This window comes from Ascaphus truei, chromosome 5 (assembly GCF_040206685.1).
Source record: "Ascaphus truei isolate aAscTru1 chromosome 5, aAscTru1.hap1, whole genome shotgun sequence".
NCBI classification, from domain to species: Eukaryota; Metazoa; Chordata; class Amphibia; order Anura; family Ascaphidae; genus Ascaphus; species Ascaphus truei.
The window spans coordinates 291806124-291833294 of NC_134487.1; the positions used below are offsets into that span (position 1 = coordinate 291806124).

Below are 27171 nucleotides of genomic sequence, written 5' to 3' on the forward strand. Positions count from 1 at the left end.
TTTCACAGCAGCTTGGATAATGGACAGACTGAGTGGGCCACGTGGGGTTTTTTTTTAGTGATGGGCGAACATGTAGAAAATTAAAAAATCTCCACAATTTAAAATGCTATAAAACTGACTTTTTCTGAGCGAAGAGGAATTTTCAAAAATTCAAATTGACTAAGAAACACCAGTTACCCAGCGAATCAGAATGTCAGCACAATTTACATCACTAGTTCTTACCTGCTGTGGAATTCTATGTTTCTATGTAACTTCGTCACAATAAACAACAACACTTTCTGATTCCATCATTTATTATAGGAGGATCTGAATGTTTAATTTGCAATTAGTGGCACAATAGCGTCCAAAGCACAAATATCATATGCACAATCACTGGTCAGATTATGTATCGGCAAACTGCGTATCGCTCCGGGGGACGATTTCTCTTGGTTTATCCTTGGCACAGTACTGGTATCTCCAATGTCTGTCCCTGCGGGACAAAGAAAATTTAATTACAGTGACTGCCACAGACTGGGATATCTTCAAAATAAAATGAACAATCAGAACAATAGTGCAAAAACCTGGAAGAACTATAAACCTGCAGCTAACTTCAATTTCTTTCTATTTGTATCTTTACATTCACCTGTAACCTGATTGAATTTCTCACAATCCTCATTTGCAGCGGTTCTGATTTCTGAATAATACCAACAATGTGCCGACTGTGGCTGGATCTCCACCCCTCCTCAGCCACGGTATACTGCTATGAGCCGGGGTAACACCTGTAGGCAGTGTTTTGTATGGGTTTTGTATGGAACCCTTACAGTGCTCTTATACCTTACCTTGTATGCCATGGGTCCTGGCGTGCCAGAGGCCCCTATAACTTACCAGGTACGTTATCGGCACTTGCTCATTGACTAGTGTGGCGGACCAGCTAACCCCATCAAAATTAGAAGTGGCACCCGCCAAATTACATTTCCAGCATCCGGGGCAAGTTGTAGCATGTGATAGCTCCCGGTGCAATCACATGACCCAGAAGTCGGGTGGGTGTCAATCGTGCCGCAAGACCCCTGGCACTGAAAAGGTTAAAGCAACAGTCCCCATTTTTTTTGTGTATGTATTTATAAATATATTTTATTGTACCCGATCTTGGGGAATTCCCCCTGTACTGTTTCCTGATCTTTAGGTCTCTCTGGAGACCGCAACTTTCCTGGCATATTTGTACTTTTCTTGTACTGTGTGTGATACCAAAGCAACATATACTGTATATGGCACCAAGGCCACCAATTGAAAGCCACAATGTCATCTCTTGATGACGTTCCAGCTTCCCGGTGGCCGCAAGTGCAAGGCTGACCATGGCGACCGAGCTGTAAATCGGCTCTAGTTCAGGTAATCTAAAAAAAAAAACTAAAAGAAATAGGCAGCACAGACTGGTGCTTTAAGTAAATACAAATAATTGATACATGATCTAATACAAATAATTCAGCTTTTTATAAAACATAGATGTAGGAACAAGCATGGATCCATTCCCAATGAGTATTTCCGAATCAATCCATAATTACTGTAAGGAGTGTCTGTTTGATCCCTAGACAACGTGTCTTAAACTCAGTTCCTTACAAACATATTAGTGTCAGATTTTGATGAGCAGTGTGGGCCGGTGCTATTACTATGTAAATCAAGATGACAACAACAAAAGTAAAGGCTTTTTAAGAAATAAAACTGAAAGAGTACAAATACATTCACGTCCAAAAGGGATTCCTCTTGCAGGAGACAAATACTTACCCATTGCTTCTATCATGGTAACTGGATGTTCCTACAAGGTAGTAATTAATGGGCGCTTGCCAGCTAAGGTTAGCATCAGAACCAGTGACGTATTTGCTCCACTGGCACTTATGATTGACTGGATCCTCCCCGTTGCAGCAGTAATACTTCCACCTGGAGAAGAAGACAGTCATTCGAAGAGCTACCAACCCAACATCTACCAGAAACCTAACCACACTGTCCCAAATGTCCCTATCATGAGGGAGGCTCCTGATGATTATCTGACATATTGACCAGTAGGAAACCAATATCCTGCAGTGTCTGATGGCAAGGCAAAAATCAAACAGGAATCCGTGGTTAAAGGTACAGCTGTGTAAAATGTTGAGATAAACATTTCTTACGAAAGAGTTGTCAATGAGATACTAATACATATTGTGATACCATCACGGTCGTCTAGGTGCTGGAATAGGGCAGCTATGGGACATTTCCAGCTCACAGATAGTTAATCTTCCATAGTATAGCTAATTCAGCTGCTGTCTAAATTGAGAAGGCTGAACTCCTGATTGCTTATGGAGTTTTAATAGTCAGGACGTGACTACAAAGTGCTGCCTTGCCAGAGAGCTGCCATTGAGAGGGATTGCAGTCCCAGAGAAGGGGACAGAGAAGCATCGTCCACAGATGTGGAAGCTGGTACAGACCGTGCTGAAGCGGAGGATGTCCTGTCCTTGACAGTGGACTTACAGAGGAGAGTTTCTCTGAGCTCAGGTGGGGCCAAGCTCCCCTACGAAGGAAAGGACGTAAGGCCACGCTGAAGCCGGGATGACTCCTGCCTTAAATTGGGACCAAAAGAGACTGCAACGTGGAGTGGGCATCACAATATTTATATGCACACATTCTTCTTCAGCCATTGTTGATCTGCTGCTGGATTAAATGCCATACCAATGATCTTCCATGTATTGCGGTTGCAAGACTCTCTTCTCCATGTTTATCCAACAAACTTTCTGATTGCATCCTACCATCGTTCTTTTGGATGTTATTTGTCTGTTGATGTCTTTTGGAAGGCAGTCAAGTACTATTTGTGTCCAACGATGGTAATTATTTCTTTCAGCATAGTGGAAGGTTCCCTTGAAAGATTGCCTTGTTTCTTCCTAATATTATATATATACATATACATGCAACCCCCCTAGCATTTCTATGGCTTATGGGGCTTTACTATATGCACCCACACAGAGTAACGCCCCTTTCCCCATCACTTGGTGCTGGGTGATTAGGCAGAATCATAGCCCCAGCCACTTCTGCATGGTGATAGTGATGTCATCATAGGATATATATAGTGAGAGAGATGTTTCTGGAAGGCAGCTCCCTGGAGGAGTCACAGAGGAGAAATTTCACTGTGAATAGTGTTTATATGTTCAGAATATAGATTCTGTATCCAAGGACATAGGGTAAGATCCCCTTTATTATTTTATAGTTAACAACAGTGCCCTACCCAGATAGCATCCCCAGTAATGTCTCCCGTGATTCAGATAGAGGAAAACTATGCCTAGAATATGTTCCCAAGCTGCAGCCCCGATGTATAGCTGGATTAGCCAATCAGAGGGTCCATAGCTGACTCTCACCCAGAAAGTCATGAGATGGCATTCAGTACCCGAGTAGAGGGATCAATTAGGTAACCCATAAGGAGTCAATCCTTAACACCTCCCTAGCGGGCCGAGATTGGGTGCAGCTAAGGAAGAGAATACAGAAAGCACTAATAATAAACACTAAAGAGTCTATACCAGATGTAACATATATGTTGTGATTGAGCCTTTATCGACTATGATAAATAAAACTGCTGTTAGTATGAATAAAGTTCTTGGCGCCCATCAGTGCATTACCAACGCCCAACCTGCATGAATCCAGCACCCTGACAAGGTAATAGAGACTGAGAAAGCCAGTGAATGAGGCACTTAAACTCATTAGGATGCCGGGCCAAGAGGGTTACACATATATATTGGAAAACAACTTGACAAAGTTGATAGCTATGTTTGCCTTGGCCAGCAATGGACACTTTTTGAATAAAATCAATAGAAGAATGAAAATGGGATGGAGCATATTTGGAAGGAAGAAAGACTAACTTTCTCCTCAACACTGTATACGCTTGTATATAAAAGGTACAATGCTAATCTATTGTTTCTTGTGTTGTGCACATTAATAATGCAGCCATCATTCGCCAAAGAGATAGAAGAACAGTAAGTAACAGCTCAGATTAGAATAACACGGGGAAGAACAAAATTAGAAACATTCATTTTAACTGCAAACAAATAAATACATAAGTGACTTTACGGGGGATTTCATTTTTCTAAGGAAGCCAATTACATTAAAATGAAGGGTTCTTTAGCATGTGTCTTTACCTCCTGTCCTCCTTTTCGTTATCATAGTAACTGTCCATGCCACTTATGACCGTGGCAAACGGACACGTGAAGTCAAACTTTTCATCAAAGTCATTAACGTAATCGGTCCAGTAGCATAATGAAAGTGCGCTGAAGGTGTTTTTGCAGCCGAACTCCCAGACTCGGTCCTTGTAGCTATTCTGATGCTCACTAGGGGAACATAAAGATTATGTCATGGCAAGTGTTTAGTATCCAGGGTCAGTACAAGGGTATTATATGCCATAGGTGAATATTAAGCCTAACGCCCCTCCCCTCTCATACAATTAACGTTCAAAAATGAATATTGTGCATTAGAATAAATAAAAATTCTACATTTATAATTACAGATTTATTTTACATTCAAAAGTAGAATATGATACAGATTGTACATTCTCATTGTCCTGTGGGGGGGGGGATAGTTATGTGCCATGGGGGGAGGGGGAGTAGTTATGTACCTGGGTGGGGGAGGGAAGAGAATGAGGTATGGGCCTGGGGGTAGGTAGGGCCATGACAGAGGTGGAAACAGAGTGTGCTAAGCTGCAGCTTTGGGGGATGGTGGGGCCCTGCTGGAGGCCTTCCAGAAAGGCTTTCAGAGGTGCTAGTCACAGGGTGATCACAGAGGTACCTGTCAGTTCCACCAGCCCCCCTCTGAAAGATGCCTCTGTAGAACTGGCACATGTTTGGGTCGCTGGCAGGGTACTCGGGCCCCCTCACTCACTAGCCCAGGACAGTAGTCCCAGCTCTCTCCCGCTGTCGGCTGCCCTGCTGCTACATGGAATTCCCAGTTGTCTAGTGGCTCTCATTGTCAATCATACCCATTAGTAATTAAAATTCCTACTACTGGATCCAGCCAGATCTCTGCCTTTATGTACCAATGCAACACAAAACAAACCCTTTGCTGTCAGAAGGAGCTGTCTATCTGCAAGTGATGTCGTGAGAGCTGATGAATGAGCTATATCTATAACAAGCTCTCATGCTGGTCCATCAAAATGTGCCCCTTCCTGCTAAATTATCTAGTATTCCCCAGAACCAACACAGTTACTCTGACGCTCATGAACACTGAATCCCACTATCACATGGGAACACTGTTACCTTATGATTAAGCCGATGCTTTGATGTCCTGAACACAAGAAATTAAGAGGCTGGTTGTAGTTGTTGTTCCATGTTCTTACTTTTATGCTTCCTAAAAAAACTACAAAGAATAGATGTTATAAAGTCTAATTTTATTATTATTAATATATATTTTTTTGTTTAGAGATCACCAAGAAACTTCATATGCCGATTATGAGATTATTAGGAATAGTGATGTAATACTAACTGGAAGGAGAGAAATGTCATTAAAATATACTAAAATACCAAAGAGATGGGTGATAGTAATGGAGGTATTCAAGTCTGCACCAGAGAGAACACTAATAAATGAAAGAGCAATGTGTGTGGCAGAGAGAGTAACAATAGTGAGTGAAGGCGTATTACTGCAGGTGAGGCAGAGCAGGTGTTACTGATTGAGGTATATATATATGTGCATTACGTGTCGCAGAGGGTAATAGTGTATATTAGGAGTATGTGGTATAGTAAGTAGCTCATTTTAGTAAGTCTATGTGAACTAAGTATAGCAGAGAGGTGATTGTTGTAAAGTGTCAGTGCCGTCAAATCCCAAATTAAAGAACATATTATTCTATTATAAAGGACATTTACGCTTCATTTTCCTCTATCACATACTTCCCTAATATTCACTTCACTGTCAAATCCCTTACCTGTCATATACTGTATTTCAGAGAAATATTGGTTATATTAAAAAAATTCAAAAAAGGATATTATTTTACTTTATATTTTATAACAAAATGTTTACATCATATACCGTTTCCATATAAGCAGCTACAACATTAAGTATATGTCTATCTTCATATCTAACAACTGTTTTACCAAACATTAAATTATACAAAATTAAATAATACATAGACACGTACAGAAGCAGAAAAGCAGTGTTCATTTTGCTGTCAATAAATGTAACAATATCCATTATATAGCATTGTGAATAATTATCCTATCAGTTCCTATCTTAACCCCTTCATGACTGCCTGAGCACCCTTATTCATGTTATTGCTTGTGTCGTGGAAAAACTCAGTCCCACACATTCTTTTTAGGCAAAAATAATCTGTTGAAAAACTTTATTGCAGCGGCTGCTTGCAAGAGTAACATTCACATAAACATGAAGACATGCGTCTGATCTAACATAAATGAACTGAACTATAGGCTCTAAGTAAGCTATCTTATACCAGAAGAAGGGGCGGGCATACATAATATCACAGTGTCAGCACCTATTACTTCATTGGACATCATACTTTCTTTATCTTGTTTTTCTTGCAGTTAGTCGGTTATACATTTTGCAACATATTTTAGCAGATTAAACAAAATATAAAACTCATGTGCTAAGCTACCTCATCTTTCTCAAGGCTGACAGCCGGTGCATCTCTCTCTCTCTCTGACTCTACATGGGGAGTTTAATAGATAAGATAAGGGGCCCAGCTAAAGAAAGAAATTACAGTTTCAGCATTAAAGAAAGTTTGAAGGGGAAAAATGTATTCTGCACACACACACACACACATACCTCATCTTTCTCAAGGTCGACAGCCGGTACATCTCAGAATTTAAGGACTCTACACAAACAGTGACGTATAAGATCAAAGACTTTAAAAACTGTGTTACTGAGAGTGTCATTTATCTGATTGTCTGCTCTTGTGGAAAACTATATGTCGGCAAAACCTTTAGACATTTCAAAGTAAGAATTCTTGAGCACCTTGGGTCAATAAGAAATGCCAAAGATACACCGGTGGCCCGACATGTGGTAAATGAACACCAGGGAAACAGTGACCAGTTAACTTTCATCGGTATTCAACACATACCCTGGGGTCAGCGAAAGGGTGACTGGAACAAGATTCTATTACAGACTGAGTGCAAGTGGAGTTACACGTTGAAAACACTCAGTCCCATGGGTTTGAATGAGGGTTATATCTATACTTCTTTTATTTGATTACATTACCATCCTAGGGGGCTCCAGGCATATAGTTTAAATCTAGATGTTCGTTTTGACCTAAGGGGCGAACAACCTAGGTTAGTTCACTCCTACACTACTGTATACCTGCTTCCACCTACTATAGATATATGCTCTATATAATATCATGCTATCCTATAGGTGACGTTGACACCCTCATTCAAACCCATGCAATGTATGATCCCCATATTGCCGTGACCTATCTGTCATATTTCACTTTGAACAAGGTTGTCAATTACCAAATACATTTACCTTTGACCCTACCCCTGAATATAATATACAGTAATAACTATTTGGTTATATACTACTATTTGACTTTAACATCATTGCTAGTCACATATAAGCTAGTCAACCACTTTTTACTCGGGATGACGTCATCACGTTGACGTTGTGGAGGTGTTATGGGTGAGACCGTTCTGGTGTAGTGGAGAGCGGGCTGTTTCTGTTTGCAGTGCTGTATGTATTTGGCTTGCTATATCTGACCGTCTATTAGTTGGCTTAAAGCACACAGACACGCAGTTTGGATGCCTGAACGCAGCATCTGTGTTCCGTTTTTCCACCTATTTCTCATGAATATTGATATCACTAGATTGCGTATACACATACAGTTTACTTTACACCCGCACCATACCCAGATACAGGAGGCTCAAATAAGAGTTTGGTGGGCACCTATGTAGCAACCAGGTGTACTTACCTGCCTGGTGAGATATAACTATTTGGAGTTGCAGATTTTTATTCCATATTAGATATAGTTACCCACCTAGGGATTATATCCCCCTCTGGTTGTCACTCACACTTTGCGTTTTAACTGTTTTTATTAGAATTAGAGCATTTGTCACCATTAAGCGTCGTTATTATGTTTATTAATAAAAATTTATTGTTTTGGCCATGTAGGCTTTATTGGTAACTGTCCACCCCCAGTGCTGGGAGCGGTTACTTACCTGTACCTCTTGCAGCCTATATTCAACAATTGTTGGAGGGTATTTGAACCTTTATTACATTTATCAGCCTTGTTGTGCAGTAGCATGAATCTTGGAGGAGACCTCCTTTGTCTCCTTATGTGTTTTTGTCTGTTATTACCATTCCTTTGCACCGGCTGGAATCACTAATGACTCTATCAGGACTTATTGTTTATTGGTGAGTAGTATCTCACAAGTTATATAATTATGACTGGCTGAGCACCCTTATTTATGTTATTGCTTGTGTCGGGGAAAAACTCACACACAAGTGTCCTATGTGTCGTTGTCTGTCTGTATGTGTCTCCCTGTGTCCCTCCCTGTGTCCCTAGCGGCAATCAGATTGGCTCCCTTGGCCCGCCCCCGCACACCTCTCATTGGCCGGACACACACACACACACACACACACACCCTCTGTCCGTCCCGCCCCCCATCACGTGCGCTGCCCTGCTCCGGATGGAGGGGAAGCGCGGCGCGGCCCTCCTACCCCAGCCGCCAATGCTCCCTTACCTCCCCGGCGCTACCTCCCCCTCAGGTAAGTCACAGCACTGCGCATCCCGCCTCAGCTTATGGCGCCAGTAACTCTCCTATTCAGGCGCGCAGCCTCACGCCTCAGGCCCACACCGGCCCACACAGGGCGCTTCCTGCCGCCGCCTGTACGCCTCACTCAGCCGGACGGCACATTGGGGGACCAAGCGGGCGCCGGGGGGGGGAGCGCGAGTCACGGGGAACGGAGGGGGTGAGCCGCGAGTCACAGGGAACGGGGGGGGTGCAAGCCGCGAGTCACAGGGAACGGGGGGGGTGAGCCGCGAGTCATAGGGAACGGGGGGGTGCGCCGCGAGTCACAGGGAACGGGGGGGCGAGCCGCGAGTCACAGGGAATGGGGGGGGGGCGAGCCGCGAGTCATGGGGAAGGAGGGGAGGGCAGCCGCATGTAACAGGGAATTGGGGGGGGCGAGTCACGGGGAGGGGGGGCCGAGTCACGGGGAACGGGGGGCCACCTGCCGAACCAGCGGGGGGATGGATGCCCGGAGGGGGGGGGGGGGCATGCACATACATAAATTATGACAATACATATGCCCACTGCTCTCCACCCCCCCCCCCACTTCCCTTTCCCCCCCCCCACTTCCCTTTCCCCCCCCCACTTCCCTTTCCACCCCCCACTCCCCTTTCCCCCCCCCACTCCCCTTTCCCCCCCCACTCCCATCCCCCCCCACTCCACTTTCCCCCCCCCACTCCCTTTCCCCCCCCCCCACTCCCCTTTCCCCCCCCCACTCCCCTTTCCCCCCCCCCACTCCCCTTTCCCCCCCCACTCCCCTTTCCCCCCCCCAGTCCCCTTTCCCCCCCCAATCCCCTTTCCCCCCCACTCCCCACTCCCCTTCCCCCCCCACTCCCCTTCCCCCCCACTGCCCTTTCCCCCCCACTCCCCTTTCCCCCCCCACTCCCCTTTCCCCCCCCATTCCCCTTTCCCCCCCCACTCCCCTTTTCCTCCCCCCTTCCGCTCCCCTTTTCCGCCCCCCTCCGCTCCCCTTTTCCTCCCCCCCTCCGCTCCCCTTTTCCTCCCCCCCTCCGCTCCCCTTTTCCTCCCCCCCTCCGCTCCCCTTTTCCTCCCCCCCTCCGCTCCCCTTTACCTCCCCCCCTCCGCTCCCATTTACCTCCCCCCCTCCGCTCCCCTTTTACCCCCTCCGCTCACCTTTTACTCCCTCCACTCCCCTTTTACCCCCTCCGCTCCCCTTTTACCCCCTCCTCCTCCTCCCCTCCTCCTCCCCTTCCCCTCCTCCCCTTCCCCCCTTCCCCCACCTCCTCCCCTTCCCTCCTTCCCCCCCTCCTCCCCTTCCCTCCTTCCCCCCCCCTCCTCCCCTTCCCCCCTTCCCCCCCCTCCTTCCCTCCTCCCCTCCTCCTCCTCCCCTTTCCCCCCCCTCCTCCCCTTTCCCCCCCTCCTCCCCTTCCCCCCCCTCCACCCCTTTCCCCCCCTCCTTCCTCTTCCCCCCCCTCCTTCCTCTTTCCCCCCCCCTCCTCCACTTTCCCCCCCCCTCCTCCCCACTGACCCACCGCCTCACACCCTAGCAGGACCCCCACTCACAGACAGCACTCACAACACACGCGTCACCTACATGTTTGTGTCTTATTAAATATTCGGATTAAATTTTTAAATATACCTAATAATGTATAACGATAAAGAGACAGAAATAAGCGCAGAAGTGACAGACACCATAAGTTACAGCAATCACAGAACAAGACCAAAGTTACCATCTTTCGAAGCATTCTCAGGTAGTGCTGCAGTGAGACCCAGTAACAGAACCAGCATCACCTTCATGACAACAGTACTGTGGGAAGTCTGGATCTCAAGGAGGTTATGAAGCTTTGAAGCTTGATGTCTCTTGTTAGCAGCTAAGTCCCACATTCCCGGGGCTTTTATAGCCCAACCCAAGTGCCTGCCCCTAATATAATAACCAGCTGCCCTGCCAATAACATTCACTTATTTACCAAATCATTTGTATCGACTGTCTGGCTGTCAGTGTTATGCTGATCTATTCAGCGTGATCTATTCAGAGTGCTGCATGCAGCTTCTAGAGGTGTGTGACATGGTGAATGAACGTCACCAGCCATATACCTGGCAAACCTATGTTTAGGCTTGCAGTGCAGCAGTGACGAGGTTAAGTTTCAGTTGAGAAGGGCTGCTTAATTAGTCTGACCCCAGCTGCATAATCAAGGTATTTTAAAACCCCCAAGCTGTACACACATGCAAGCTAGCTGGTCAGGAGACAGTGCTGAATTACTGAAGAGATTACTGCTATAAGGTCTGTTTTTCAAAGTACATGTGTGATGAACTGTCTGTGTCCTGCATGCTGAAGAGAAGCTGCCTTGTTTTCTATGCTGAAGAGAAGCTATTTTGTTTTTGTCTGCTGAAGAGAAGCTATTTTGTTTTTGTATGCTGTATGTTTTTAAGGCTCAATAAAGAAGCTTTATCAAGAGAACCCGCGTGTGTGGTTGCATGTACCCTGCAAAAAGGTGCTTATCGGAGCCCCGATGAGACCTCGAGCGGGGGAGTGGAGGTCCCTATTCTGCTATTCAGCGAAGCTGTAAGCCGAAGATCAGAGAGGCGAATGGCATAACATTTAATGATATAAATATATATGTGTATCGATGTTTCTCCCACCCAACCGCAGATAGGGGCCACTACAGGGTGTGTGGTGCATAAACCTGCTGGCAACAGGAGGGCTGAGTCATCCGCCGATGGTAGTGGGGACACAGGAACAGGCTTCTGGGGTTCATACCCCACATATCTCCTTAGCAGTGCAGCGCCTCCATCTGCCGTGGTTCCAGGAACTAAAGGTGATCTTCCACGGTAGAACTTATTACCTCTCCCCCCAGTAAGGTCACGCACCAGGCAGGAGGTATATAGTAATAATTGGGTACTTATTCAAATAATATAAAGATACAAATAAAAACATGCTAATTGTGGCTATATTATCATTTTGTAACTGTGACATCTTGCATGGGTATTCCATTTCCTAATTTTAGGATTTCCAGTTTATTCCACCATGTTTCCCCGTGCAGAGGTTCCACTTTGCATAGTGTATCAGTGGGTGCACTGTGTAGTGATTGACATCTCTACTGAGGGTATCCAGTCTACGATGATTATTAATACGATTTAATCCTTGTTTTAAATGTAAGGTAACCTCCTTTTTTTAACTTTGTGCAGTGTCTCCTGGCCAGCAATAGAATTGCAATACTTATACTGGATTACTTACCTCCGTATTAGAACGGGTTACCATGGTAACCTATCGGTATAAATATCTGGCAGGATCATGGACCTGCCCACCCTCGAAGAAGTTCGTGCCTGTATACGAAACGTGTGTCGGGTAGTGATGACGTCACTGTCATCAGGTCTATAGCGCGACTGCAACGCAGGTTGTGGTATGATACTAGAGAGCTGCATGACTTATACTGCCGAGACCTTTGTAACAGAGCTGGCTAATAAGTTTGTGGGCCCACGAGGCAACCACTAGCAGCTAGTCATCCGTCGCAAGTACCTATATGGGTTATTACTTGTAGGGGCTCTGTGTGTTACCTACCGTGACTTGAGACAGGGTCACATAAGTATCAATATGCAGTGGCATTTGAGTATTGCAAGCATTGGCTACTAATGTAGCTCCTTTATGGATGCAATACATCAACAGGGAACAATTGCTATTTTCTCTTGTAACACAGTTTGGGAAATTACATTTACCCTATAACGGTGTACACAGCAATCAGCTGTATTAGTTTCAGTCATTTGTGAAGTGGCTGCTGCATAGCTACAGAATTGCCATTTAGACTTATAGGGCATATCCCAACAACACTTATTTACTTTGTATATAGGCACTTACTTATTCACTGTATAATTGTATAGCCACTTACAGTGGAATATCATATTGGATGGAATTGGGATTATCATCCAGTTAATCCATTATACTGCCAATTATAGTATTGTACTATGTTACTTAGGTCCCTCATGTCATACTGAGGGGACATTTACACTTCTCATATTAGCTCAGGTATCAAGCGTTCAGTAGGTTTTAAAACTTCTTATGTGTTTCATTAAAATAATATATATGTGTCAGTGGAGGTGGAATGTTGCCTTTACAAGCGCTCCATCTCTTGCCAGTGAACTATTACGTTTACAACTAGAGCTATATTACATAGTGAGGTAGAGTGCAATATATTAGGGATCCTTTTCTCCTTCTGTTTTGCCAATGTATTTCACCCCTAGATGCACCCCTCCAGATATAGCTTATTCAGGCTGAGCAGGGGTTATCCCTTTGTTTGTGTACTATACTATATTAATAATAGATCATATACTACATAATTATTAACCTGGGTCATTTTTGAGATTGTATTTTTATTGTATTACAGTCTATTAAGGTATTTCGTGTTTTACTGTTATTTTGCTTATATAGCACACTGACAGTTTTGATGTACAGTATAATTATGGAAAGAAATTATCTAATCAATAAAAGGAGAAAACAGAAGTCCTTTGTTTAATCCTTGTGGAGAGAGTATCTGTGAATCCACTTTGTCTCTCTTTTGAGTAATTCTCTCTTCCAATCACCCCTCCTGATGTGTGGTTTTATTTTGTCTAAATTAGATCGTAAGCTCTTCGGAGCAGGGACTCCTTTTCCTAAGTGTTACTTTTATGTCTGAAGCACTTCTCCCCTTTGTGTTATTTATATCATTTATTTTTTATGATTGTCACATGTATTACTGCTGTGAAGCGCTACGTACATTAATGCGCTATATAGATAAAGACATACATACAAAAGCTATGAATTTTAGACACGTTGCTTCTCCCTGATGGTAAGTATTCACATGTCGTGCTATTGGCATATCAAGTTCATTTCGAATTGCACCTAAATGCTCTAAGATTCTGCATCTACATTTTCTGCATGTTTTTCCCACACATTTTTTGTTGCATGAACATTTTGCCATGTATATAACTCCCGCTGTTTCACAATTCATGAAATGACGTATCTCATATGATTTCGTGTCATTCCAATTTGTGAATGTCTGCGTTGGTGTTATTGATGCACAGGCTTTGCAGTTAGAGCATTTCTATGATCCATTTATTTGGAATCTATTTAGCCATGTATTAGAGGTTTCTGGAGTGAAATGGCTCTGTACCAATCGATCATTTAGATTTTTTGCTCTCCTATTGACCATTAACAGTTGTTTCCTTAGGATAGCTTTTAGTGTGTTCTCTTGTCAGAATATGCCAATGTTTGCTCAGAATATCAGTTTATTATCAGGACCTATCTGCTAGTGTCTTTCTCTGAGCAACTATTGTCTGACTGTAAATTTGGCTCTTCTGTATGATCGTTTAACGACTTTATTACTGTAGCCCCTTTGTTGGAACCGGTTTGTGAGTTCAAAAGCTTACTTTTCAAAATCTGTTATTGACGAATAGTTCCTACAAATACACAAAAACTGTCCTACAGGGATGCCACAAATTAGAGAGCTAGGGTGATGGCTATTTGCCCTCAATATGCTGCTTGTGGAAGTTTCTTTTCAATAGATAGTTGTCTGTAGAAGGCCCTGGTCATCTCGTTCAATAGTTAGATCAAGGAAGCTGAGCATGGTTTTATTCCACAAAATCATTATATCATCTATATATCTAGACCACAGATCGACATATTGTGTGCAGTGTAATAGATTGTCATTAAACACTATCGTATCCACCCACCAGCCTAAATAGAGGTTTGCGTACATTGGAGCGCAGGTGGCACCCATAGCCGTACCCTGTTCTTGATGATAAATTTTATTGTTAAACCAAAAATAGTTCTTTTGAAGCACAAATTTTAAGAGTTCTAGAACCAGTTGGTAATTGCTGTCCACACTATTACTGTCACAGCCCCTTTTATTCTCCAACATCTCCGATTTTGTTTTGGTATTTTTTCCGAATGCTACGCACTTCACTGCGTTCATGCCACATTCATGCCGAGACAGCGCTAATACAATGCACTAGGAAAAAGGCGGCCGCGGCTTAAAATACCAGAAAATACCGTATCAAATACTGCATCTGCCCGCAGTTTTCAGAGTTGCGCCGATATGGCCGCACGAGGATAAAGGCGGCCGCCACAGTAGCTGAACTAGGAGAGGTTTTCTTTCGTCCTCCCACAATTTCCCTAGTATTTATGTTATATGTTTTGTTAGTCTGGTATTTTTTTCTCACTGCATCCTTAATGGACCAATGAGTTACCTATTGAGGACTACCTAATCAGAACTACCTGATAAAATCGTCCACGTTCATTTTTCTCCTTTTATTTATATAAAGTATATAAAAATAGGATTTGCCCCCGTTCTTTACTGACTGAGCTATTGTCTCTTCTGTTTGGGCCAAAGCACATCTGATTATTTTCTTAGCTTCCTTCTGCCTACCCTGATATAGTTCTCTATCCTGCTCTCATTGAGTATTTTTGCATTTTCTTAAAACTGTCTTTTTAGATTTTCAATACCTGCCACCTCCTTGGAAAGCCATATTGATATATGCTTTGGGATTTACACCAGGCTGTCCTAAATATGTAAGAAAACCAAGGATAAAACAAGGTCTGAGGTTTCACAGCAGCTTGGATAATGGGCAGACTGAGTGGGCCACGTGGGGTTTTTTTTTTAGTGATGGGCGAACATGTAGAAAATTTAAAAATCTCCACAATTTAAAATGCTATAAAACTGACTTTACATCACTAGTTCTTACCTGCTGTGGAATTCTATGTTTCTATGTAACTTCGTCACAATAAACAACAACACTTTCTGATTCCATCATTTATTATAGGAGAATCTGAATGTTTAATTTGCAATTAGTGGCACAATAGCATCCAAAGCACAAATATCATATGCACAATCACTGGTCAGATTATGTATCGGCAAACTGCGTATCGCTCCGGGGGACGATTTCTCTTGGTTTATCTTTGGCACAGTACTGGTATCTCCAATGTCTGTCCCTGCGGGACAAAGAAAATGTAATTACAGTGACTGCCGCAGACTGGGATATCTTCAAAATAAAATGAACAATCAGAACAATAGTGCAAAAACCTGGAAGAACTATAAACCTGCAGCTAACTTCAATTTCTTTCTATTTGTATCTTTACATTCACCTGTAACCTGATTGAATTTCTCACAATCCCCATTTGCAGCGGTTCTGATTTCTGAATAATACCAACAATGTGCCGACTGTGGCTGGATCTCCACCCCTCCTCAGCCACGGTATACTGCTATGAGCCGGGGTAACACCTGTAGGCAGTGTTTTGTATGGGTTTTGTATGGAACCCTTACAGTGCTCTTATACCTTACCTTGTATGCCATGGGTCCTGGCGTGCCAGAGGCCCCTATAACTTACCAGGTACGTTATCGGCACTTGCTCATTGACTAGTGTGGCGGACCAGCTAACCCCATCAAAATTAGAAGTGGCGCCCGCCAAATTACATTTCCAGCATCCGGGGCAAGTTGCAGCATGTGATAGCTCCCGGTGCAATCACATGACCCAGAAGTTGGGTGGGTGTCAATCGTGCCGCAAGACCCCTGGCACTGAAAAGGTTAAAGCAACAGTCCCCATTTTTTTTGTGTATGTATTTATAAATATATTTTATTGTACCCGATCTTGGGGAATTCCCCCTGTACTGTTTCCTGATCTTTAGGTCTCTCTGGAGACCGCAACTTTCCTGGCATATTTGTACTTTTCTTGTACTGTGTGTGATACCAAAAGCGACATATACTGTATATGGCACCAAGGCCACCAATTGAAAGCCACAATGTCATCTCTTGATGACGTTCCAGCTTCCCGGTGGCCGCAAGTTCAAGGCTGACCATGGCGACCGAGCAGTAAATCGGCTCTAGTTCAGGTAATCTAAAAAAAAAACTAAAAGAAATAGGCAGCACAGACTGGTGCTTTAAGTAAATACAAATAATTGATACATGATCTAATACAAATAATTCAGCTTTGTATAAAAGATAGATGTAGGAACAAGCATGGATCCATTCCCAATGAGTATTTCCTAATCATTCCATAATTACTGTAAGGAGTGTCTGTTTGATCCCTAGACAACGTGTCTTAAACCCAGTTCCTTACAAACATATTAGTGTCAGATTTTGATGAGCAGTGTGGGCCGGTGCTATTACTATGTAAATCAAGATGACAACAACAAAAGTAAAGGCTTTTTAAGAAATAAAACTGAAAGAGTACAAATACATTCACGTCCAAAAGGGATTCCTCTTGCAGGAGACAAATACTTACCCATTGCTTCTATCATGGTAACTGGATGTTCCTACAAGGTAGTAATTAATGGGCGCTTGCCAGCTAAGGTTAGCATCAGAACCAGTGACGTATTTGCTCCACTGGCACTTATGATTGACTGGATCCTCCCCGTTGCAGCAGTAATACTTCCACCTGGAGAAGAAGACAGTCATTTGAAGAGCTACCAACCCAACATCACCCAGAAACCTAACCACACTGTCCCAAATGTCCCTATCATGAGGGAGGCTCCTGATGATTATCTGACATATTGACCAGTAGGAAACCAATATTCTGCAGTGTCTGATGGCAAGGCAAAAATCAAACAGGAATCCTTGGTTAAAGGTACAGCTGTGTAAAATGTTGAGATAAACATTTCATATGAAAGAGTTGTCAATGAGATACTAATACATATTGTGATACCATCACGGTCGTCTAGGTGCTGGAATAGGGCAGCTATGGGACATTTCCAGCTCACAGATAGCTAATCTTCCATAGTATAGCTAATTCAGCTGCTGTCTAAATTGAGAAGGCTGAACTCCTGATTGCTTATGGAGTTTTAATAGTTAGGACGTGACTACAGAGTGCTGCCTTGCCAGAGAGCTGCCATTGAGAGGGACTGCAGTCCCAGAGAAGGGGACAGAGAAGCATCGTCCACAGATGTGGAAGCTGGTACAGACCGTGATGAAGCGGAGGCTGTCCTGTCTTTGACAGTGGACTTACAGAGGAGAGTTCTCTGAGCTCAGGTAGGGCCAAGCTCCCCTAGGAAGGAAAGGACGTAAGGCCGCGCTGAAGCCGGGATGACTCCTGCCTTAAATTGGGACCAAAAGAGACTGCAACGTGGAGTGGGCATCACAATATTTATATGCACACATTCTTCTTCAGCCATTGTTGATCTGCATACAAATGATCTTCCATGTATTGCGGTTGCAAGGCTCTCTTCTCCATGTTTATCCAACAAACTTTCTGATGGCATCCTAACATCGTACTTTTGGATGTTATTTGTCTGTTGATGTCTTTTGGACAGCAGTCAAGTACTATTTGTGTCCAACGATGGTAATTATTTCTTTCAGCATAGTGGAAGGTTCCCTTGAAAGATTGCCATGTTTCTTCATAATATTATATATATACATATACATGCAACCCCCATAGGCATTTCTATGGCTTATGGGGCTTAACTATGTGCACCCACACAGAGTAACGCCCCTTTCCCCATCACTTGGTGCTGGGTGATTAGGCAGAATAATAGCCCCAGCCACTTCTGCATGGTGATAGTGATGTCATCATAGGATATATATAGTGAGAGAGATGTTTCTGGAAGGCAGCTCCCTGGAGGAGTCACAGAGGAGAAATTTCACTGTGAATAGTGTTTATATGTTCAGAATATGATTCTGTATCCAAGGACATAGGGTAAGATCCCCTTTATTATTTTATAGTTAACAACAGTGCCCTACCCAGATAGCATCCCCAGTAATGTCTCCCGTGATTCAGATAGAGGAAGACTTTGCCTAGAATATGTTCCCAAGCTGCAGCCCCGATGTATAGCTGGATCAGCCAATCAGAGGGTCCATAGCTGACTCTCACCCAGAAAGTCATGAGATGGCATTCCGTACCTGAGTAGAGGGATCAATTAGGTAACCCATAAGGAGTCAATCCTTAACACCTCCCTAGCGGGCCGAGATTGGGTGCAGCTAAGGAAGAGAATACAGAAAGCACTAATAATAAACACTAAAGAGACTACACCAGATGTAACATATGTATTGTGATTGAGCCTTTATCGACTATGATAAATAAAACTGCTGTTAGTATGAATAAAGTTCTTGGCGCTCATCATTGCATTACCAACGCCCGACCTGCATGAATCCAGCACCCTGACAAGGTAATAGAGACTGAGTAAGCCAGTGAATGAGGCACTTAAACTCATTAGGATGCCGGGCCAGGAGGGTTACACATATATATTGGAATACAACTTGACAAAGTTGATAGCTGTGTCTGCCTTGGCCAGCAATGGACACTTTTTGAATAAAATCAATAGAAGAATGAAAATGGGAGGGAGCATATTTGGAAGGAAGAAAGACTAACTTTCTCCTCAACACTGTATACGCTTGTATATAAAAGGTACAATGCTAATCTATTGTTTCTTGTGTTGTGCAAATTAATTATGCAGCCATCATTCGCCAAAGAGATAGAAGAACAGTAAGTAACAGCTCAGATTAGAATAACACAGGGAAGAACAAAATTAGAAACATTCATTTTAACTGCAAACAAATAAATACATAAGTGACTTTACGGGGGATTTCATTTTTCTAAGGAAGCCAATTACATTAAAATGAAGGGTTCTCTAGCATGTGTCTTTACCTCCTGTCCTCCTTTTCGTTATCATAGTAACTGTCCATGCCACTTATGACCGTGGCAAACGGACACGTGAAGTTAAACTTTTCATCAAAGTCATTAACGTAATCGGTCCAGTAGCATAATGAAAGTGCGCTGAAGGTGTTTTTGCAGCCAAATTCCCAGACTCGGTCCTTGTAGCTATTCTGATGCTCACTAGGGGAACATAAAGATGATGTCATGGCAAGTGTTTAGTATCCAGGGTCAGTACAAAGGTATTATATGCCATAGGTGAATATTAAGCCTAACGCCCCTCCCCTCTCATACAATTAACGTACAAAAATTAATATTGTGCATTAGAATAAATAAAAATTCTACATTTATAATTACAGATTTATTTTACATTCAAAAGTAGAATATGATACAGATTGTACATTCTCATTGTCCTGTGGGGGGGGTAGTTATGTGCCATGGGGGGAGGGGGGGTAGTTATGTACCTGGGTGGGGGAGGGAAGAGAATGAGGTATGGGCCTGGGGGTAGGTAGGGCCATGACAGAGGTGGAAACAGAGTGTGCTAAGCTGCAGCTTTGGGGGATGGTGGGGCCCTGCTGGAGGCCTTCCAGAAAGGCTTTCAGAGGTGCTAGTCAGAGGGTGATCACAGAGGTACCTGTCAGTTCCACCAGCCCCCCTCTGAAAGATGCCTCTGTAGAACTGGCACATGTTTGGGTCGCTGGCAGGGTACTCGGGCCCCCTCACTCACAAGCCCAGGACAGTAGTCCCAGCTCTCTCCCGCTGTCGGCTGCCCTGCTGCTACATGGAATTCCCAGTTGTCTAGTGGCTCTCATTGTCATTCATACCCATTAGTAATAAAAATTCCTACTACTGGATCCAGACAGATCTCTGCCTTTATGTACCAATGCAACACAAAACAAACCCTTTGCTGTCAGAAGGAGCTGTCTATCTGCAAGTGATGTCGTGAGAGCTGATGAATGAGCTATATCTATAACAAGCTCTCATGCTGGTCCATCAAAATGTGCCCCTTCCTGCTAAATTATCTAGTATTCCCCAGAACCAACACAGTTACTCTGACGCTCATGAACACTGAATCCCACTATCACATGGGAACACTGTTACCTTATGATTAAGCCGATGCTTTGATGTCCTGAACACAAGAAATTAAGAGGCTGGTTGTAGTTGTTGTTCCATGTTCTTACTTTTATGCTTCCTAAAAAAACTACAAAGAATAGATGTTATAAAGTCTAATTTTATTATTATTAATATATATATTTTTGTTTAGAGATTACCAAGAAACTTCATATGCCGATTATGAGATTATTAGGAATAGTGATGTAATACTAACTGGAAGGAGAGAAATTTCATTAAAATATACTAAAATACCAAAGAGATGGGTGATAGTAATGTAGGTATTCAAGTCTGCACCAGAGAGAACACTAATAAATGAAAGAGCAATGTGTCTGGCAGAGAGAGTAACAATAGTGAGTGAAGGCGTATTACTGAAGGTGAGGCAGAGCAGGTGTTACTGATTGAGGTATATATATGTGCATTATGTGTAGCAGAGGGTAATAGCGTATATTAGGAGTATGTGGTATAGTAAGTAGCTCATGTTAGTAAGTCTATGTGGACTAAGTATAGCAGAGAGGTGATTGTTGTAAAGTGTCAGTGCCGTCAAATCCCAAATTAAAGAACATATTATTCTATTATAAAGGACATTTACGCTTCATTTTCCTCTATCACATACTTCCCTAATATTCACTTCACTGTCAAATCCTGTACCTGTCATATACTGTATTTCAGAGAAATATTGGTTATATAAAAAAAATTCAAAAAAGGATATTATTTTACTTTATATTTTATAACAAAATGTTTACATCATATACCGTTTCCATATAAGCAGCTACAACATTAAGTATATGTCTATCTTCATATCTAACAACTGTTTTACCAAACATTAAATTATACAAAATTAAATAATACATAGACACGTACAGAAGCAGAAAAGCAGTGTTCATTTTGCTGTCAGTAAATGTAACAATATCCATTATATAACATTGTGAATAATTATCCTATCAGTTCCTATCTTAACCCCTTCATGACTGCCTGAGCACCCTTATTCATGTTATTGCTTGTGTCGTGGAAAAACTCAGTCCCACACATTCTTTTTAGACAAAAATAATCTGTTCCAAAACTTTATTGCAGCGGCTGCTTGCAACATAAACATCAAGACATGCGTCTGATCTAACATAAATGAACTGAACTATAGGCTCTAAGTAAGCTATCTTATACCAGAAGAAGGGGCGGGCATACATAATATCACAGTGTCAGCACTTATTACTTCATAGGACATCATACTTTTCTTTATCTTGTTTTTCTCGCAGTTACTTGGTAATACATTTTGCAACATATTTTAGCAGATTAAACAAAAAGAAAACTCATGTGCTAAGCTACCTCATCTTTCTCAAGGCTGACAGCCAGTACATCTCTCTCTCTCTCTCTCTGACTCTACATGGGGTGTTTAATAGATAAGATAAGGGGCCCAGCTAAAGAAAGAAATTACAGTTTCAGCATTAAAGAAAGTTTGAAGGGGAAAAATGTATTCTGCACACACACACACACACACACACACAATTTCATTCAACCCATAGCGCAATGAAACACAAAACATGACTCTTCCTATAGCTTTGGAAAACAAACCCCTGGTTATAGCTATACATAGAAATAATGTGAAAATATTATTCTTCCATACTTGTATATACACCTCGTCTACTTTATCATGTGATTTAATAGAAACCACCTTAATCCCACAAACACCTTTATTACCTATTCTTTTTGCGTTGTCAAAAGAAGTTCAAATCATTCTCCCATTTATTATATAACTTTGTTACTCCTTTCTCTAGATCTTTTATTGCATCTCTTTGATCATATAACATAATCCACATTCATTTCTCTTATGTTAGGCGCTTTCGGTGTTAACCAATTCCTTAATATAAGATATTTTTGCCACGGTCACTGTTACTATCGCTAATTTAGGGAATGATTGCTTATTCGCTTTATCTTTTTGTTTTTCAAAATTCCCAAATAATAACACAAGATACGATTTTTCAAATCTACCCATGAGAGTTTTATTCACAAACGGAACTTGCTTATTCCAGAATTGTGAGATTTTAACACAAACCCAAAATCCGTGTTTTAAATCCGCTTTCCCTTGGTGCATTTTACAATTTTTCCTTTTGAGTTATGTGAGCTCTCTGTCAATGGAGAAATTGTATTTTGTTTTTAAAGGGGCTCGTACCCCATTTCCTGCAACAGGGGCCAGAAATGCATTTGCTATACAATGAGTGGCTGGTCCTTATGGAAGTGAAAGGGTTAAATATGGACACAATTGTTAGGGACCTGTGAGAAAGCATCATATGACGCGAAATGTGCGTCGGTCGCGGTCCTGACATCATTACGTCAGTAGCATGTGATTCTGAGGCGTACTAACATTCTACTAGCTCCTCCGCTCAGCTTTGCTCACAACAGAGAATAAGAAGCAAAGTAGCAAATGCTTAAATACTTGTGCAATACCTAACAGCCTACAATATACTAAAATAGCAGCGCAGGGCTTATTTATCTTCGTTTTATTAACTATTCAAGGCCAGAATCAGCTAATAGAGGACTACCATCTAGTAATATACTAACCAGACCACATAAGAACAAACAAAACATACTGTAACTATATGAAGTAACAGTTGCAATAGTAATGATTCACAGTTACTTGGTGATATAATGTAAACACATCTCTAGCAATTGCTGAATAATTTTCTATACTCTAACTGAGCCCTCCAGATACTGCAGTGTAAATAAAAGCTCTACATTAACCCTATATAAGCATAAAGTGCTAAATATCTATTTAAAAGCTATAGAGTGAAACATAATATAATACACACTGGACTATAAATGCTTAAATATTACTGATTAAGCTAATACTTGAATATAGTCCAACATAGATTTCCACATAGATAATTGTAAATATATATATATATATTACAGTATGTACACTGTCTCAAATAGATGATAGTAGATTACTACCATCTCTGTTCTCATCTGTACATTTAATTAGATATTAGATTATCTTGAGGATAGCAGCCTTAGTAAAAATAGCTCAGATAGTTATACAGTATGCACAATATACCAACGTCTATAAATAAAGAGACATCACAATTTCAATTTTCCTCGGTTCAATCACATTTTTATTTGTGCAATTCACTGTATATAACATTATCACCTACATGTTTGTGTCTTATTAAATATCCTGATTATATTTAAAAATATACCTAATAATGGTTAAATATTGATAAATCTATCATTACAAATCTAGTGTATGAGAGAGTGCAGTATACAGAGAGCTATGTTCTTTTGCTATTAATCAGTTGTTAGGGATCTAAGAAACCTCTTGGTGTAAGAGCCTCAGGTGCAGCTAGAGCAGCATATAACGATATAGAGACAGAGATAAGCGCAGAAGTGACAGACACCTTAAGTTACAGCAATCACAGAGCAAGACCAAAGTTACCATCTCCCGAAGCATTCTCAGGTAGTGCTGCAGTGAGACCCAGTAACAGAACCAGCATCACCTTCATGACAACAGTACTGTGGGAAGTCTGGATCTTGGAGAGGTTCTGAAGCCTGTTTAATGTCTCTATCTAGCACTTCAGTCCCACATTCCCGGGGGTTTTATAGCCCAACCCAAGTGCCTGCCCCTAATATAATAACCAGCCGCCCTGCTAATAACATTCACTTATTTACCGTATCAATTGCCAGCCATAATATTTGCACAATGTAAGGATATCTCGTCTTCTAGTTAAGGGTTGTGTTTTCCAATTAGATAAGTGGAGCAGTAACGTTAAGGTGCAGAGGTATATGTGTAAGTGTTAGTCGAGGTCACACACACATACTGTATATAAAATATATATATAATCTGTTAAGAAGAGCAAAGAATGCCCAAGAACATATGCAAAATGTAATATATACTAACAACATTAAAATATATAGAGTTTGAACTCACACTCTGTTTCCTAGATGCATAGCTGGGGGTCCTCGGGGTGCCCGTCTCTGACTCCAGCTGGTGTTTGCCACCATGTTTGCTCCGACGTTTACATCTCAGAGAGTCACTGAAAGTACCTGACCGACCTGTTTGGCGTGTGACGTCACCGCTATAACCCGTATCCAAAAGGGCGCTGTAACAGGGACTTATCTCTGTTGAAGAAACTGCCTCTAAATCCAGCAGAGAGCTGGTTTTTTGCACACAGGCTCAACCTGGGTGATTATCACTGTGAGAAAAAGGAAAGAGATTCCTTGGCTCACATTTGGGCTGACAGAAGGAGAGCAGAGAAGCCTGCACACAGACACTGTCTTGAGCACAAAGGCTGTGCTGAGATCAAGACATCCAGACACCCAGAGACCTATATTTTCTGGGCACAGAGGTCCCGAGAACCTGCCAGAGACTGACATGGAGGGCCACCTGCTTAAGGTACCTCCTGAGAAAAGGGGGTGATAGGCTGGTAATGGGAATATCCCTCCAGTCCTGCAGATAGGTTATGGGAAAGTAAGTTAGCCCTTACAAAGGGATAGGGGTTTGTTATTTTGTTGTTTTTGTATATTTGTGTTTGCTGTGCTATTTAAAGGAACAGACAATAAAGCCTTATATTAATTTTACCCTAAAATTGTCTCCATTTGCATACCTATGCACACATTTCTTACAGTCGCCCAACGCGTTTCTCTGTTTCTATGATGGCTTCATCAGGGGTAAACGAGAGGTGTCCATACCAGTATAAAAAGCCTCTCGTTGCCTTTGATACCAATGTAAATCTCCCATTGAAGCCTAATTGCTAATACTATGATTGAACATACTAAAATATTATCAAAAAAAGATTAAATGTTCAGGTTGATGGATAAACAGACCTCTGTGTGTAGTGGACCCTCACATAAAACGTCAACATCTGCCCACGGGAACCCTCCTCCCCTCCGAGGGGGGAGAGGAGGGGAGAGAGAGGGGAAGAGGGAGGTAGGAGGGGGGAGAGGTAGAAGTGGGGGAGAAAGGTAGGAGATGGGGAAAATGAAAAGGGGGAGAGAGATTTAGGATTAGAGCGAGGGAGGAGTAGGAGGAGGGGTGAGAGGAGGGAGTGAGAGGAGGAGGGATAGAGGGGAGGGAGTGAGAGGAAGAAGGGGGGAGGAAATAGGTGGTGTGGAAGGAGGGGGGAAATGAAGGGAGAGAGAGAAGGTGGTATTGAGTGAGAGAGGAGGAGAGAGGAGGGAGGGAGAGAGAGTGGAGGGGAAATTGAGTGAGAGAGAGGAGGATGGAGGGATTGATGAGAGAGGAGGGAGATAGAGAGGAGGGGTTGATTGATTGAGTGAGAGAGAGGAGGGGGTTAATGAAAGAGGAGGTGGGATTGAGTGAGAGATAGGAGGACAGAGGGATTGATGAGAGAGGAGGGAGATAGAGAGGAGGGGTTGATTGAGTGAGAGAGAGGAGGGGGGATTATGAGAGAGTTGGGGGGATTGAGTGAGAGAGGAGAACTGAGGGATTGATGAGAGAGGAGGGAGATAGAGAGGAGGGGTTGATTGAGTGAGAGAGAGGAGTGGGGATTATGAGAGAGGAAGGGGGATCGAGTGAGAGAGAGGAGGAGGGGTGATTATGAGAGAGGAGGGGGAGAGAAAGGAGGGGTAGAGAGTGAGAGAAGAGATGGAGAGTGAGGGGGCTGAGTAAGACAAAGGGTAAGAGTGAACAAGAGAAGGTTTGTACGAGGGAGAGGGTGGGAGAGAAAGAGGGAGTGAGAGTGGGGAAGAGTGAGGGGTAAGAGTGAAAGGTAGGAAGAGTGAGTGAGTGAGTGAGAGAGAGAAAGAGGGAGGAAAGTGAGAAAGAGAGGAATGATATAGAGATGGAAGAGTAAGAGATGGGGGATAGAGACATAGAGTGGTGACGGAGGGGAATAGTTAGAGAGGGGGGAAGGGTGAGAGAGGAGGGGGAAAGAGAAGGACAGTGAGTGGGGGGAGAGAAATATATGTGGGGAAGGAGAAGGAGAAAAAGGAATTGTGAGAAGGGGAGAGAAATAGGAGAGAGGGGTTGAGAGATCTTTTGTCGACTGTGTCTGTAGATATTTGGCAGCTGAGCAAACACCCCTCATTCCCAATTCAGGGTCTAATCATCATCTTTTATTTTATTTTTACATTGAGCCCAAAACAGTGGTAAAGCCAATATGCACCTGAGCTCTGGCGATAGCCAGTTCCAGACCTCTGAAGCTGCACATGAGAAGGCCCACCCAGCGTAGGGTGCAGTACCCTTGGCACAGAGAGGTAGGAGGACCTGAGATCATACCCAGTATCTCTCCGAGACATCAGAAGAGACTGAAGATAGGCAGGTCCTTGGCCTTGCCAGGTTTTAAAGGACATAACGGCCAACTTGAATCGAACCCTGAAGATCCCTGGAAGCCAGTGCAGGATGGGAGTAATATGCTTAAACCGAGGAACAAGTCTCAGCATTCGAGCTTCATTGTTCTGCACAAGCTGGAGCCTCCACATCAGGCACGGCCAGATTACCCGTTAGGCACAGCTGGCACATGGTTAAGGGCTTCCAAGGTTAGGGGGCCCCCATGGAGGTCGCTGATAGGTCTAGAGAGCACCATGATAACGATATTGAAATACTTTATTTGAGTTAAGTTTTTTAAGGTTTAAGTTAAAGGTGGGGAGAGAAGGTGCTTGGCGTATACTGAGTGTGAGGGAGTTCCACAGGTAAGGGGCCGTGAGGGAAAAGGTTTAAGGCAAGAGAGCAGTAGAGGTGAATGGGGTTGAGTGGAGACAGTTGTGGACAGAGTGCAGGAGATGAGCAGGGGCATAACTAGACATCAAAGCTGAGATGAAGGAA

The 27171-nt window shown here is 42.8% G+C and overlaps 2 protein-coding genes across 2 annotated transcripts; both read right to left on the reverse strand.

The window, feature by feature from the left end:
- Window positions 1-275: 275 nt before the first annotated feature.
- On the reverse strand, window positions 276-10585 carry LOC142496166 (hemagglutinin/amebocyte aggregation factor-like). Its single transcript, XM_075602644.1, has 5 exons — window positions 10406-10585; window positions 5241-5340; window positions 4131-4319; window positions 1759-1911; window positions 276-469 (listed from the first exon to the last, which is right to left on the reverse strand). The coding sequence occupies exons 1-5, from the start codon at window positions 10557-10559 to the stop codon at window positions 382-384; spliced, it is 684 nt and encodes a 227-aa protein (XP_075458759.1). The 5' UTR covers window positions 10560-10585; the 3' UTR covers window positions 276-381.
- A 4857-nt stretch (window positions 10586-15442) lies between these two features.
- On the reverse strand, window positions 15443-23953 carry LOC142496169 (hemagglutinin/amebocyte aggregation factor-like). Its single transcript, XM_075602646.1, has 5 exons — window positions 23824-23953; window positions 20388-20487; window positions 19281-19469; window positions 16926-17078; window positions 15443-15636 (listed from the first exon to the last, which is right to left on the reverse strand). Exons 1-5 carry the CDS (start codon window positions 23888-23890, stop codon window positions 15549-15551), a joined length of 597 nt encoding a protein of 198 aa, XP_075458761.1. The 5' UTR covers window positions 23891-23953; the 3' UTR covers window positions 15443-15548.
- Between the last annotated feature and the right edge of the window lie 3218 nt (window positions 23954-27171).